The 12,316-nt window shown below is 46.0% G+C and overlaps 1 protein-coding gene across 3 annotated transcripts in view; it reads left to right on the forward strand.

Annotated features, from left to right (window-relative positions):
• The first annotated feature begins 347 nt into the window (after positions 1 to 347).
• Positions 348 to 12,316, forward strand: part of ZFYVE1 (zinc finger FYVE-type containing 1) — a 60,801-nt gene continuing 48,832 nt past the window's right edge. For 2 of the 3 annotated variants that reach the window (XM_023183118.1, XM_023183139.1), the window contains exons 1-2: positions 348 to 633; positions 2,579 to 3,494. In XM_023183118.1, coding sequence (XP_023038886.1) covers positions 3,012 to 3,494 — 483 coding nt within the window. In that variant the 5' untranslated portion in view covers positions 348 to 633; positions 2,579 to 3,011. Of the gene's footprint in view, positions 634 to 846; positions 970 to 2,578; positions 3,495 to 12,316 lie in introns of those variants that run through there. The other variant, XM_023183128.1, reaches the window with a different exon arrangement.

The following is a 12,316-nucleotide window of genomic DNA, read 5'->3' on the forward strand; positions in this document are numbered from 1 at the left end:
AGTGGAGACTGCCTGTGCTCACACGTTTCTGAGGGAATGGTGTTCAATAGGGTTACTTGAATTCAAATTAATTGACTCGCCATTTCCCACTTATACTAGACATTATTACATCAGTTCTCTAACGCAGCACCATGCCTTTCCCAGTTGCAACCCAAAAGAACGTGCTGAAACCTGCGGATACCACACTCAATGCAAAAACTCCAAGTCCCGAAATCCTCCGTAGCCGGTCCCTACCGCCTCCTCGCAAGAGCAGCCTCTTTAGTACTGGGAGTTGTAGTCATTCAGAGTCTTCCCTTCCGGGATGAGGGGCGAAAGTGCGCCGCGAGGAGCTACATCTCCCAGGAGGCAGTGCGCACTCCGCCCTTGCTGGCGCCGGGCTCCTCCCTCTCTCGCTCCTCCCTTTCTGGGCGCACCGCTCACGCCTTCCTGTTAGTCCAAGCTGGGAGAAGTTCACTCCGATCAGCTGATCCCAACTGACAACAGGAGAGGAGGAAGCCCGGGAGGCAACGAAGGAGGAGGGTGGCGGAGATGGAGATGAGGATGGATCTGCCGGTGTCCTGAGGAACAGCCTCTGTCCCCACCAGCGCCCTGCGGCCCCCCGACGCCGCCTTGCTGCGGCCGAGCTGCTCCGTGGTGGGATCCCCGGGCCGCGACTGGCAGGGCAGGGCGGGGAGGGCACGGCCCAGCGCGGGGCGAGTGATCGTCCTGGGGCTCCGGCTGCCCTCGGGAGGAAGGAGGGGCGGGTGCGGCGGGGGGGGGGGGGGGGGGGTATAAACAATGGATTCGGCTCCGGGTTTTGCCGGCGTGGGGGGGATTTTGGGGGACCTTCTTTGTTCTTAGGCTCCGCTCCTGCCCCTCGGGTTGTGGCGGTGGTGTCCGGGTGGAAGGAAGGGTGAGGAGTCCCCGGCCGGGGAGAGGTGTCGAGGTGGGGGCCAGAGTGGACAAAATGTTTGCTTGACATGGCCAGGGGTAAGGTGTACTTTTTAAGGATGATTTTATATTTTTCTCAATTGTGACAAGTTTGATTTTTGTTTCTGTTTTGGGGGTTGGCTGGGCATGTCTGAGGTTAGAGTGTAAATAAGATCCCCTAGTCACTCCCTTCACCTTCCTTGTTTATCTAAAAATAAGATTGATAGATTGATTACTGTAGGGGAGGAGTGACTATCAGAAAGGCAGGGCTTTACACCTTGTTGGGGCCTTGGAATGGGGGTCAAGGCTAGTGGGAATTAGGAATATAATTGTCAAAGTGACAAAAGCCCCTTTCTTGCCCCAGTTATCTTTTTTCCTATTTTGAAGTTATTTTTAAGTTAGTTTTTAAGTGACAAAGAGAAAAATTACTTGTTTTTATTCACTGCAGGCCTGGCTTTGCCATAGGTCATAGTAGAGGCCTGTTGCTCCTTTTTTTTTTTTTTGGTAGTTAGTGAAAGAAGGGACAGAAGAATTACAAAGTAAAAAAAATTGTTTTTAAACATGAAATTGTTACTATTGTTTCTAAGTTTAGAGTCCTTAGTATATGTCTAACTGGAGTTGAAACAATCCAGTTACAAGGCTAACCGGCTGGGCCCAGGTATTTGATAGATCTAAAGTTTATTATTACATTTTCGTTAGCTTTGTACAAACCTCTCCACTCCTCCCAATTGTGGGATGCATGTGGGGGTGCAGAGGGCTGTCCTTCCAAGTACTACTCACTTAGTGATTTAGATTCTGAATTTAATAACTGAATGAACAGAAAATTCCAGTCTGGGAAATAGAGCAGCAAAGTCTCTTAAATGCCTTGGGCCTAGAGGTGGTGTTTGTTGTCAAGAGGAGGAACTTTAGCTATAATTTTGAAAATATTTATTATTATTATTTTTTTTTTTTGAGGAGTCTCACTCTGTCTTCCAGGCTGGAGTGCAGTGGCAAGATCTCGGCTCACTGTAACCTCTACCTCCCGGGTTCAAGCAGTTCTTCTGCCTCAGCCTCCCTAGTAGCTGGGATTATAGGCGCCCGCCACCACGCCCAGCGAATGTTTGTGTTTTTAGTAGAGATGGGATTTCACCATGTTGGGCAGACTCAAACTCCTGACCTCAAGTGATCTGCCCACCTCGGCTTCCCAAAGTGATGGAATTACAGGTATGAGCCACTGCGCCTGCTATATAACAAGCCAGTGTAAGTGTTAAGATAAAAAATGAGATTTCTGGCCAGGTGTGGTGGCTCACGCCTGTAATCCCAGCACTTTGGGAGGCCAAGGCAGGCGGATCACCTGAAGTCAAGAGTTCAGGACCAGCCTGGCCAACATGGTGAAACCCCGTCTCTACTAAAAATACAAAAATTAGCTGGGCGCTGTGGTAGGCGCCTGTAATCCTAGCTCCTTGGGAGGCGGAGGTTGCGGTGAGCCGAGACTGTCCCATTGCACTCCAGCCTGGGCAACAAGAGCAAAACTCTGTCTCAGAAAAAAAGAAAAAAAAAAAGTAATGAGATTTGTCTCAGCAGTTTTGGGCTAGTATTTAATTTAGTCACATTCTTTTTTTTTTTTTTTTTTTTAAGGTGCACTTCCGTTTTTTGGATGATTGAAATCCTTTTCCTTCCCCTATTCTAGGTATCCCCTGAAATACTGACTTCAGGTCGAATTATATTGAAAAGCTCCTGACGACTTTCTTTCGTTACCAAAACTTTGTAGCTGATGTCCAACCGGTGAACCCACCACCGTGAACCCATCAGACCTCTCTCAGCCATAAAAGACCCTTCCAAGTCAATTTTGACCACATCTTTGCTTACACTTTATGGAGGATGAAACCATTAAACCAAATCAACGTTGCTGCTAATACAAGAGTCTTGGAGGCAGCAAATTAAAAATTTGAACATTTGTTTGTCCAGAGCTATAACAGGAGGACATGAAAGGTGTTCTTTTTTAAAGTGTTCAGAACCCTGGGGAGGTTTCGTGCAGTCTTCAGACTCAAATCTTTGTCTTCACTCCCGGGGCAAGCTCAGTGACTGTTATATGGTGGGTGTGTTTCCTTACCAGTGTGAGTATGAGTGCCCAGACATCCCCAGCAGAGAAGGGCCTGAATCCGGGGCTGATGTGCCAGGAAAGTTACGCCTGCAGCGGGACTGATGAAGCTATCTTTGAGTGTGATGAGTGCTGCAGTCTGCAGTGTCTCCGCTGCGAGGAGGAGCTCCATCGGCAGGAGCGCCTGAGAAACCATGAGCGGATAAGACTCAAACCTGGCCATGTCCCTTACTGTGACCTCTGCAAGGGTCTCAGTGGGCATTTACCAGGTGTTAGGCAGAGGGCAATCGTGAGGTGCCAGACCTGCAAAATCAACTTGTGCCTGGAGTGCCAGAAGAGGACTCATTCTGGGGGTAACAAAAGGAGACACCCTGTTACTGTGTACAATGTCAGTAATCTCCAGGGGTCACTGGAGGCAGAAGAGATGGATGAGGAGACCAAGAGGAAGAAGATGACTGAGAAGGTTGTGAGTTTCCTCCTAGTGGACGAAAATGAAGAAGTTCAGGTAAGCACATGGGTATAGTGGGATTCATGTGTAGTGGAGCAGATCTGTTGTTGGAAGGCAGCTCTCAAAAACCAATGTCCGAGAGGAGATCACATTTTAATCATTAAACGGCAAGACCTCTGGAGGCTTTAGCTGCATGGAGTCAGATTTAGTTACCAGCTGCATGACCTCTGGTCGAATTACTTTCCTTCTCTGAGCCTTGGCTTTTTCATCTATAAAATGGGGGACAGCCTACTTCATTGAGTTGTGAGGTTGAAATGAGACAGTGTTTGTAGAGCCTGTCGCATAATAAATGGTCAGTGTATATGGTAGCTGTTGTTAGTATTAATTGTAGCATTATTAGAACTGATTTAAAATACTTCAGAATGAGAGCACCCTGGCAAGCCATGAGTAAATGTTAGTGATGCAGGACTGTATCTATCCAGGGAAATACACACTAACATTGGGTTCCATGGGAGTGCTAGGTAATAAGGCATAAACCTGCTATCTCGATTTAGACAGGCAGGTCTTTAAAAAGTGGCTTTTAATAAGGACAATATTCTTTCCAGATGGTCTCTTCATATACATACATATATACACATATATACACATGTGTGTATATATATGTGTGTGTGTGTGTGTGTATATTTTTTTTGAGGTGGACTCTTGCTTTGTCACCCAGGCTGGAGTGCAGTGGTGCCATCTCGGCTCACTGCAACCTCTGCCTCCTGGATTCAAGCTATTTTCCTGCCTCAGCCTCCCGAGTAGCTAGGATTGCAGATGCATGCCATCATGCCTGGCTAATTTTGAATTTTTAGTAGAGATGGGGTTTCACCATGTTGGCCAGGTTGGTCTCGAACTCCTGACCTCAAGTGATCCACCCACCTTGGCCTCCCAAAGTGTTGGGATTACAGGCATGATCGGCTGGTCTCTTCATATTTTCTCGTATAGGTTTCTGATCAGTAAAAGCCAGTGAGGGCATCTGGGAGTACAGAATGACTAGGGGATATTTGGCTTGAGTCTGAGTTGGGGAGATGGTAGTGTTGTGACAGCTAGGCGAGATTGGGGAAGGGGTAGTATAATGTTTATACTTTTGAATGAAGGTAGTGTAGTGTCTATACTTTTCTTTTGAGTGGGCTTTCAAGTGAAGTTTGCTTGAATTCACATCCTTGTTTACCAATCACTGTATAGCCAAGGGTAAGTGATAAAAATCCTTTCCATTCCTAATCTTTTTGAGTCCTATCAACAATCCTGTAAAGTAGAAGTGAAACTGAGGCACAGCTTAAATGATTTTTGTCACAGTCTGGCACATGGTATCCAGTACCAGTTCGTTGTAGTCAGTATCACTGTTGAGTATCTGTGGTTCATTGACTCAGTACTTTTGATGGTGATGACTCCTTCAGTTTCCAGTTTGGAGGGGAGTACCTATGTAAGTTACCATTTGAGAGGCTCCCTAATTACCTACCTAATATTTTTCTTCTGTACTTTTTTCCTCCTTGGATAAGCTGATGGAAATGAATTACATCATGATTCCTATGTACTTCCATTGTCAGCTAAATACTTTGCTAACACAGACTTTTCTTTATTGGTTTGAGAGGAACAAATAGTTATGGAAGAGTGACCCAGATCCCATTCCACGTCCCTTGTTAGCAATAATGTCTTCATTATGGATTATGCTCTAATTGGGCGACATTGTGGACTAAATCTTTTATAAATGGAACACTTGGATTTTGGATGATTCTTGGTGGTTTTCCATCAGTTCTCTGTAATGTCAGCTTTTGGAAAGTCATAGTTTGGTTGTTGCCACTTTTGTCAGATGAGGGGAAGCTTTGGGATGGACTAGTAACCCTCATGGATTGCATTGGCACCTTTAAAAAGAATGTTTTTTTGGGGAGGAGGATGTGTATTTTTTTCTTTTTTGTAGCATTGATACATGTTCCTTAGTTGAGAATTAAGAGCATATAAAGAAGTGTAATGAAAAAGATAAATCTAACTACCCAGAGATGATATTGGTCCTTCCTCTTTATTTCTTGTATGTAATATGTATATAATTGGATTATTTGTAAAGATTCTACCCACATTTCCTCCCTTCATAAACATTAACCACTTCCCAGGATATAACAGTTTGTTAATTGCAAGCAGCATTCTTGGGACTGATGGTATAGATATAGAATTCTTTGATTTTAGGTGATTTGTTCTCATAGGGTCATAAATGGAGAAATACTTAAAATAGCTAGTTCAGTTTTCTAATAGTGAATGTTCAAAACAATTAGATGATTGACATAAATCTAGGTTATAAATTAGGTTAGATTGTGAACTTCTGGAGAGCAGGACCATGTTTCATGGCCTATACCATGTACAATGGTAAACACATTGTCAGTGCATAAATACTTACTAATTGGTGTTGTCACATCTAAACTTCAGTTGTTTTTTTTTTTTGGAGACAGAGTCTCACTCTGTCCCCCAGGCTGGAGTGCCGTGGCATGATCTTGCCTCACTGCAACCTCCGTCTCCCAGGTTCAAGCGATTCTCCTGCGTCAGCCTCCTGAGTAGCTGGAACTACAGGCATGCACCACTTGCCTGGCTAAATTTTGTGTTTGTTTTAGTAGAGACGGGGTTTCTCTAAGTTGGCCAGGCTAGTCTCGAACTCCTGACCTCAAATTATCCACCCGCGTCAGCCTCCCAAGGTGCTGGGATTACAGGCGTGAGCTACCATGCCCAGCCAACTTCAGTTTTTAAAAAATGGATATCAAGGCCAGGCATGGTGGCTCATGCCTGTAATCCCAGCACTTTGGGAGGCCCAGGCAGGTGGATCACCTGAGGTCAGGAGTTTGAGAGTAGCTGGGCCAACATGGTCAAACATCGTTTCTACTGAAAATAAAAAAAAAATTAGCTAGGCATGGTGGCTCATGCCTGTAATCCCAGTACTTTGGGAGACCAAGGCGGGTGGATCACAAGATCAGGAGTTTGAGACCAGCCTGACCAACATGGTGAAACCCCATCTCTACTGAAAATACAGACTGAGCGGGGTGGCTCACACCTGTAATTCCAGCACTTTGGGAGGCCAAAGCAGGTGGATCATGAGGTCAGGAGTTTGAGACCAGCCTGACTTGGCCTCCCAAAGTGCATGGATTACAGGTGTGAGCTTCTGTGCCCAGCCTCCTTTCCTTTCTTTTTTCCCCTTTTTTTTTTTTTGAGATGGAGTTTCACTCTGTTGCCCAGTCTGGAGTGCAATGGCACGATCTCAGCTCACTGCAACCTCTGCATCCCGGGTTCAAGTGATTCTCCTGCCTCAGCCTCCCAAGTAGCTGGGATTACAGGTGCCTACCACCACGCCCTGCTAATTTTTGTGTTTTTAGCAGGGACTGGGTTTTGCATGTTGGCTAGGATGGTCTCCAACTCCTGACCTCCTACCCTGGCCTCCCAAAGTGCTGGGATTACAGGCATGAGCCACCATGCCTGGCTCCTGCTTTTTTTTCTTAAAGCAGTCACCATTAACGATGAACTGTGGCCAGGCGTGGTGGCTCACCCCTGTAATCCCAACACTTTGTGAGGCCGAGGCTGGCGGATCACAAGGTCAGGAGCTCGAGACCAGTCTAGCCAACATAGTGAAACCCCGTCAATACTAAAAATACAGAAAATTAGCTTGGTGTGGTGGTGTGTTCCTGTAATCCCAGCTACTTGGGAGGCTGAGATTGCACCATTGCACTCCAGCCCCAGTGACAGTGCGAGAGTCTGTCTGAAAAAACAAACAAACAAAACAAAAAACAGTGAACTGCATGCCCGCTAGAATTTTTTCATGTTTATTTATCCTTTCCTTTCCTTTTCTTTGTTTTTTTTTTTTTTTTTTTGAGATGGAGTCTCACTCTGTTGCCTAGGGTGCTGGAGTGTGGTGGCACAATCTTGGCTCACTACAACCTCCGCCTTCTGGGTTCGAGCAATTCTGCCTCAGCTTCCCAAGTAGCTGGGATTACAGGTGTGTGCCACCATGTCCAGCAAATTTTTGTATTTTTTGTAGAGATGGGGTTTCACCATGTTGGCCAGGATAGTCTTGATCTCTTGACCTCATGACCCGCCCGCCCTGGCCTCCCAGAGTGCTAGGATTACGGGTGTGAGCCACTGCGCCTGACATAAATTTTCTTTCTTTTTTTTTTTTTTTGAGACAGAGTCTTGCTCTGTTGCCCAGGCTGCAGTGCTGTGGTACGGTCTTGGCTCACTGCAACCTCCATCTCCTGGGTTCAAGCGATTCTCCTGCGTCAGCCTCCCAAGTAGCTGTGATTGCAGGCACCACCACCACGCCTGGCTAATTTTTGTATTTTTAGTAGAGGCGGGGTTTCACCATGTTGGTCAGGCTGGTCTTGAACTCCTGACCTTGTGGTCCACCTGCTTCGGCCTCCCAAAGTGCTGAGATTACAGGCGTGAGCCACCGTGCCCAGCTCTGGCCTAAACTTTCTAATTAAACTTGATTGTGGCCAAAAGCAGCAGCTCACCAATTCTTTATGGCTGCTATGAGAATCTGATGAACCATAGCTCTGCATAAATGTATTATTATTTGTCATTATCAAAGTGTTATTGATGATCTTCCTCATAGCAGTAAAGATATCAGTTAGGTTCTGATTTTGTTTTTCTTCTCATGTTTCTAGGCATTTGTGGGTTTTGAGCATTTTGAGCCTTTTCAATTTAGTACATAGGGATTTTTTTTTTTTTTTAGATGGGGTCTTGCTGTGTTGCCCGGGCTGGCCTTGAATTCCTGGGCTCAAGCAATCCTTCCACTTCAGCCGCCCAAGTAGCTGGGACTACAGGTGGGCACCACTGTGTCCGGCCCATAGATAGAGGTTATTTTAGCACCTTGTAGACTGTAACCCTTGTGTGTGGTCTCCTCAAATTCTATGGCCTAGAGTCTCCTAAGATTTTTGTGTATGATTTGAGTACTATTCAGTTTCTTTTTTTTTTTTTTTTTTTTTTTTTTTTTTTTTTGAGACGGAGTCTTGCTCTGTCGCCCAGGCTGGAGTGCAGTGGCCGGATCTCAGCTCACTGCAAGCTCCGTCTCCCGGGTTCACGCCATTCTCCTGCCTCAGCCTCCCGAGTAGCTAGGACTACAGGCGCCCACCATCTCGCCCGGCTAGTTTTTTTTGTATTTTGGTAGAGACGGGGTTTCACCGTGTTAGCCAGGATGGTCTCGATCTCCTGACCTTGTGATCCGCCCGTCTCGGCCTCCCAAAGTGCTGGGATTACAGGCTTGAGCCACCGCGCCCGGCCTCAGTTTCTTTTAGAAAATGTAAAAGCACAAAAAGCTTCCTTTGAGAGTGAACATTTTATCATTACCTTGTCATGTGAGTGTGTACTATAGTGGTGAATTTGAGGAGAGACTGACTTTTGGTCTCAGAAGTAGAAAGTCACCTGTGGCTCCTAAATGGACACATTTGACCTGCTGGCCAAAGACATCCATTAATTCATCACAATTTTTGTGCATGTATTATGTGCCAGGAACTTTTTTTTTTTTTTTTTTGAGATGGAGTCTCTGTTACCTAGGCTGAAGTGCAGTGGCACGATCTTGGCTCACTGCAACCTCCGCCTCCGGGGTTCAAGCAGTTCTTCTGCCTCAGCCTCCTGAGTAGCTGGGATTACAGGTGTGCGCCACCATGCCCGGCTAATTTTTTTGTTTTTTTTTTTTTTTTTTTTTTTTTTGGAGACGGAGTCTCACTCTTGCGCGGGCTGGAGTGCAGTGGTGCTATCTCGGCTCATTGCAAGCTCCGCCTCCTGGGTTCATGCCTTTCTCCTGCCTCAGCCTCCCGAGTAGCTGGGACTACAGACGCCCGCCACCTCGCCTGGCTAGTTTTTTGTATTTTTTTAGTGGAGACGGGGTTTCATCGTGTTAGCCAGGATGGTCTCTATCTCCTGACCTCGTGATCTGTCCGTCTCGGCCTCCCAAAGTGCTGGGATTACAGGCTTGAGCCACCGCGCCCGGCCATTTTTTTGTATTTTTAATAGAGATGGGGTTTCACCATGTTGGTCAGACTGGTCTTGAACTCGTGACCTCATGATCTGCCTGCCTTGGCCTCCCAAAGTGATGGGATTACAGTCATGAGCCACTGCACCCAGCTGTGCCAGGCATTTCTTATGTTCTGGGAATACATGGTTAATAAGACATGGTCCATTACTTCATAAAGCTTACTATTCAAGTGGGGAAAGCAGATTTCAGACATGTAAACACCTGAGAGAGTGATTTGGAAACCTCTTTGGCAGGATGGTCGGAGAAGGTCTTATTGTAGAGGTGACTTTTTTTTTTTTTTGAGACGGAGTCTTGCTCTGTCACCTAGGCTGGAGTGCAGTGGCGCGATCTCACCTCACTGCAACCTCTGCCTCCCGGGTTCAAGGGATTTTTCTTCCTCAGCCTCTCGAGTAGGTGGGATTACAGGCACCCGCCACCACACCTGACTAATCTTTGTATTTTTAGTAGAGATGGGGTTTTGCCATGTTAGCCAGGCTAGTCTTGGACTCCAGACCTCAGGTGATCCGCCCACTTCAGCCTCCCAAAGTGCTGAGATTATAGGCATGAGTCGCTGCCCCTGGCTTGCAGAGGTGATTTTTAAGCAGAGATCTGATGGGTAATGCTCATGTGGTATGTAGACCTCCAGATAGAGGGAATGGGAACAAAATGAAGGTCGGATGGCATGTTTGAGGCTAGAAAGAATGCCAGTGTGGCTGGAGTGAGCTGGCAGAGAATGGTAAGGAAAGAGGTGCAGAGGGAAGCAGGTTCCAGAGCATAGGAGGCCGTGCAGGCTGTAGAAGTAGGCGGATTTTATTTTAAGGGTGACAGGAAACACCAGACTGCTTTATGCTAAGAAGTCACAGGACCCGATAGAAGCTGTAGTGACCTGATAAGAGACTGATGTATAGACTAGATGGCAGTGGCTGTAGAGGAACAGGAAGGAAGGCAGGGAGACCACTTAGGAGGCTGTCGCAGAGGGTGAGGAAAGAAGTGGTATAGATTTGATGTTACTGAGATGGGGAAATGGAGAGACTGATGAATTTTGGACAAAGTTCGTAGGTAAAATAGTCAGGAGTGCTGATATGTTGGATGGAGGAGTGAGGGAGTAAGGGACCTCAGTGGTGACTTGTAGGCATTTGGTTTGTACAAATAACACTTGCTTATTTAAGACACCAGGTTTTATTGTGTGAAATTGATAAAACTAAGTCTTTAAGAACCTGATTGATACAAAAAAGAGAGATAAATTAGTCTCATTTGTATTATCTAACACAGTGGTTGTCAATCAGGAGCGATTTTGTTCCCTCAAGGGACATTTGGCAATGATTGGAGACATCTTTGGTTGTCACAACAGAGCTTTGGGGGGAATGTGCTACTGAATAGTGCATAGAGGCCAGGGTGCTACTTAAAACCACAGGCAGGACATAGGGCAGCCCCCGACAGAAGGAGTTTATCTGGTGGTATAAAAGGTCAGTAGTGCTGAGATTGAGAAAGTGATGGTCTGACAGATGAAGGTTTAGTCTAACAGGACATCTGGACACTAGTGAAGTGGAAAATATATAAGGGACAAAAAAGTTGAACCAAACATCAGTTTTTCCTTCATCTTTTTTTTTCTTTTTTCTTTTGAGACAGGGCCTTACTCTGTTGCCCAGGCTGGTTTCTACCTCTTGGGCTCATATGATCCTCCTGCGGCCTCCCAAACTGCTGGGATTACTGTACCTCGTCTTTTTCCTCCCTCTTTTAGTTCTCTCTGCTCCTAAAGTAATTCAGCTGGTGAAGTCAGCATTCTCTTTAGACATATTTTGTAACCTCTCTAATGAAATGGTTAAGACTTTCTGAGTTGTATTCATTGATCTTTTTTTTTTTTTTTTTTTTCTTTTTTGGGGACTGGAATTTTGCTCTTGTTGCTCAGGCTGGAGTGCAGTGGCGCAATCTTGGTTCACTGTAATCTCTGACTCCTGGGTTCAAGTGATTGTCCTGCCTCAGCCTCCTGAGTAGCTGGGATTACAGGTGCCAACCACCACACCCGGCTAATTTTTAGTAGAGACGAGGTTTCACCATTTTGGCCAGGCTGATCTCGAACTCCTGACCTCAGGTGATCCACCAGCCTTGGCCTCTCAAAGTGCTGAGATTACAGGCATGAGCCACGGCATCCAGCCGTATTCATTGATTTTTCTAGCCTCAGTGGAACCGTGCTAGGAAAACCAAAGGACTTACAGATCCTTTATTTATTTATTTATTTTTGAGACGGAGTCTTGCACTGTTGCCCAGGATGGAGTGCAGTGGCATGATCTTGGCTCACTACAAGCTCCGCCTCCCGGGTTCAGGCCGTTCTCCTGCCTCAGCCTCCCGAGTAGCTGGGACTACAGGTGCCCGCCACCATGCCCTACACTTACAGCATGAGAGGCCTCTTAGAGCATGCCCTTTTTTGTCCTTTTAGTAGAGATGGGGTTTCACTGTGTTAGCCAGGATGGTCTCCATCTCCTGACCTCGTGATCCACCCACCTTGGCCTCCCAAAGTGCTGGGATTACAGGTGTTAGCCACCGCGCCTGGCCCAGATCCATTATTTAGAGCTTGTAATAAATAAATGATTCATGCTGATGAGCCATCTGTAATCTCTTGAAGCCAGAGGCAACACCTTAGCACATAAGTTAAAGGTCAGAAGAATAGGATTTCTGGTAGTTAGAGTTCTTAGTGGAGGAAGAGGATAGAATTTTCCCATCTCTTGGGTCTTGTGTGGGAGTCAGACATCGCATTTTATTAGAATGTTAACCTGTCAGGAGAAGAAAGGTGAAACAGTAAAAGGCATTTGTTTTTCTTTGTTCTTGTGTTTTTTTTTTTTTTTTTTTTTTT

Source organism: Piliocolobus tephrosceles, chromosome 6, assembly GCF_002776525.5.
Source record: "Piliocolobus tephrosceles isolate RC106 chromosome 6, ASM277652v3, whole genome shotgun sequence".
In the NCBI taxonomy this organism is placed as follows: Eukaryota; Metazoa; Chordata; class Mammalia; order Primates; family Cercopithecidae; genus Piliocolobus; species Piliocolobus tephrosceles.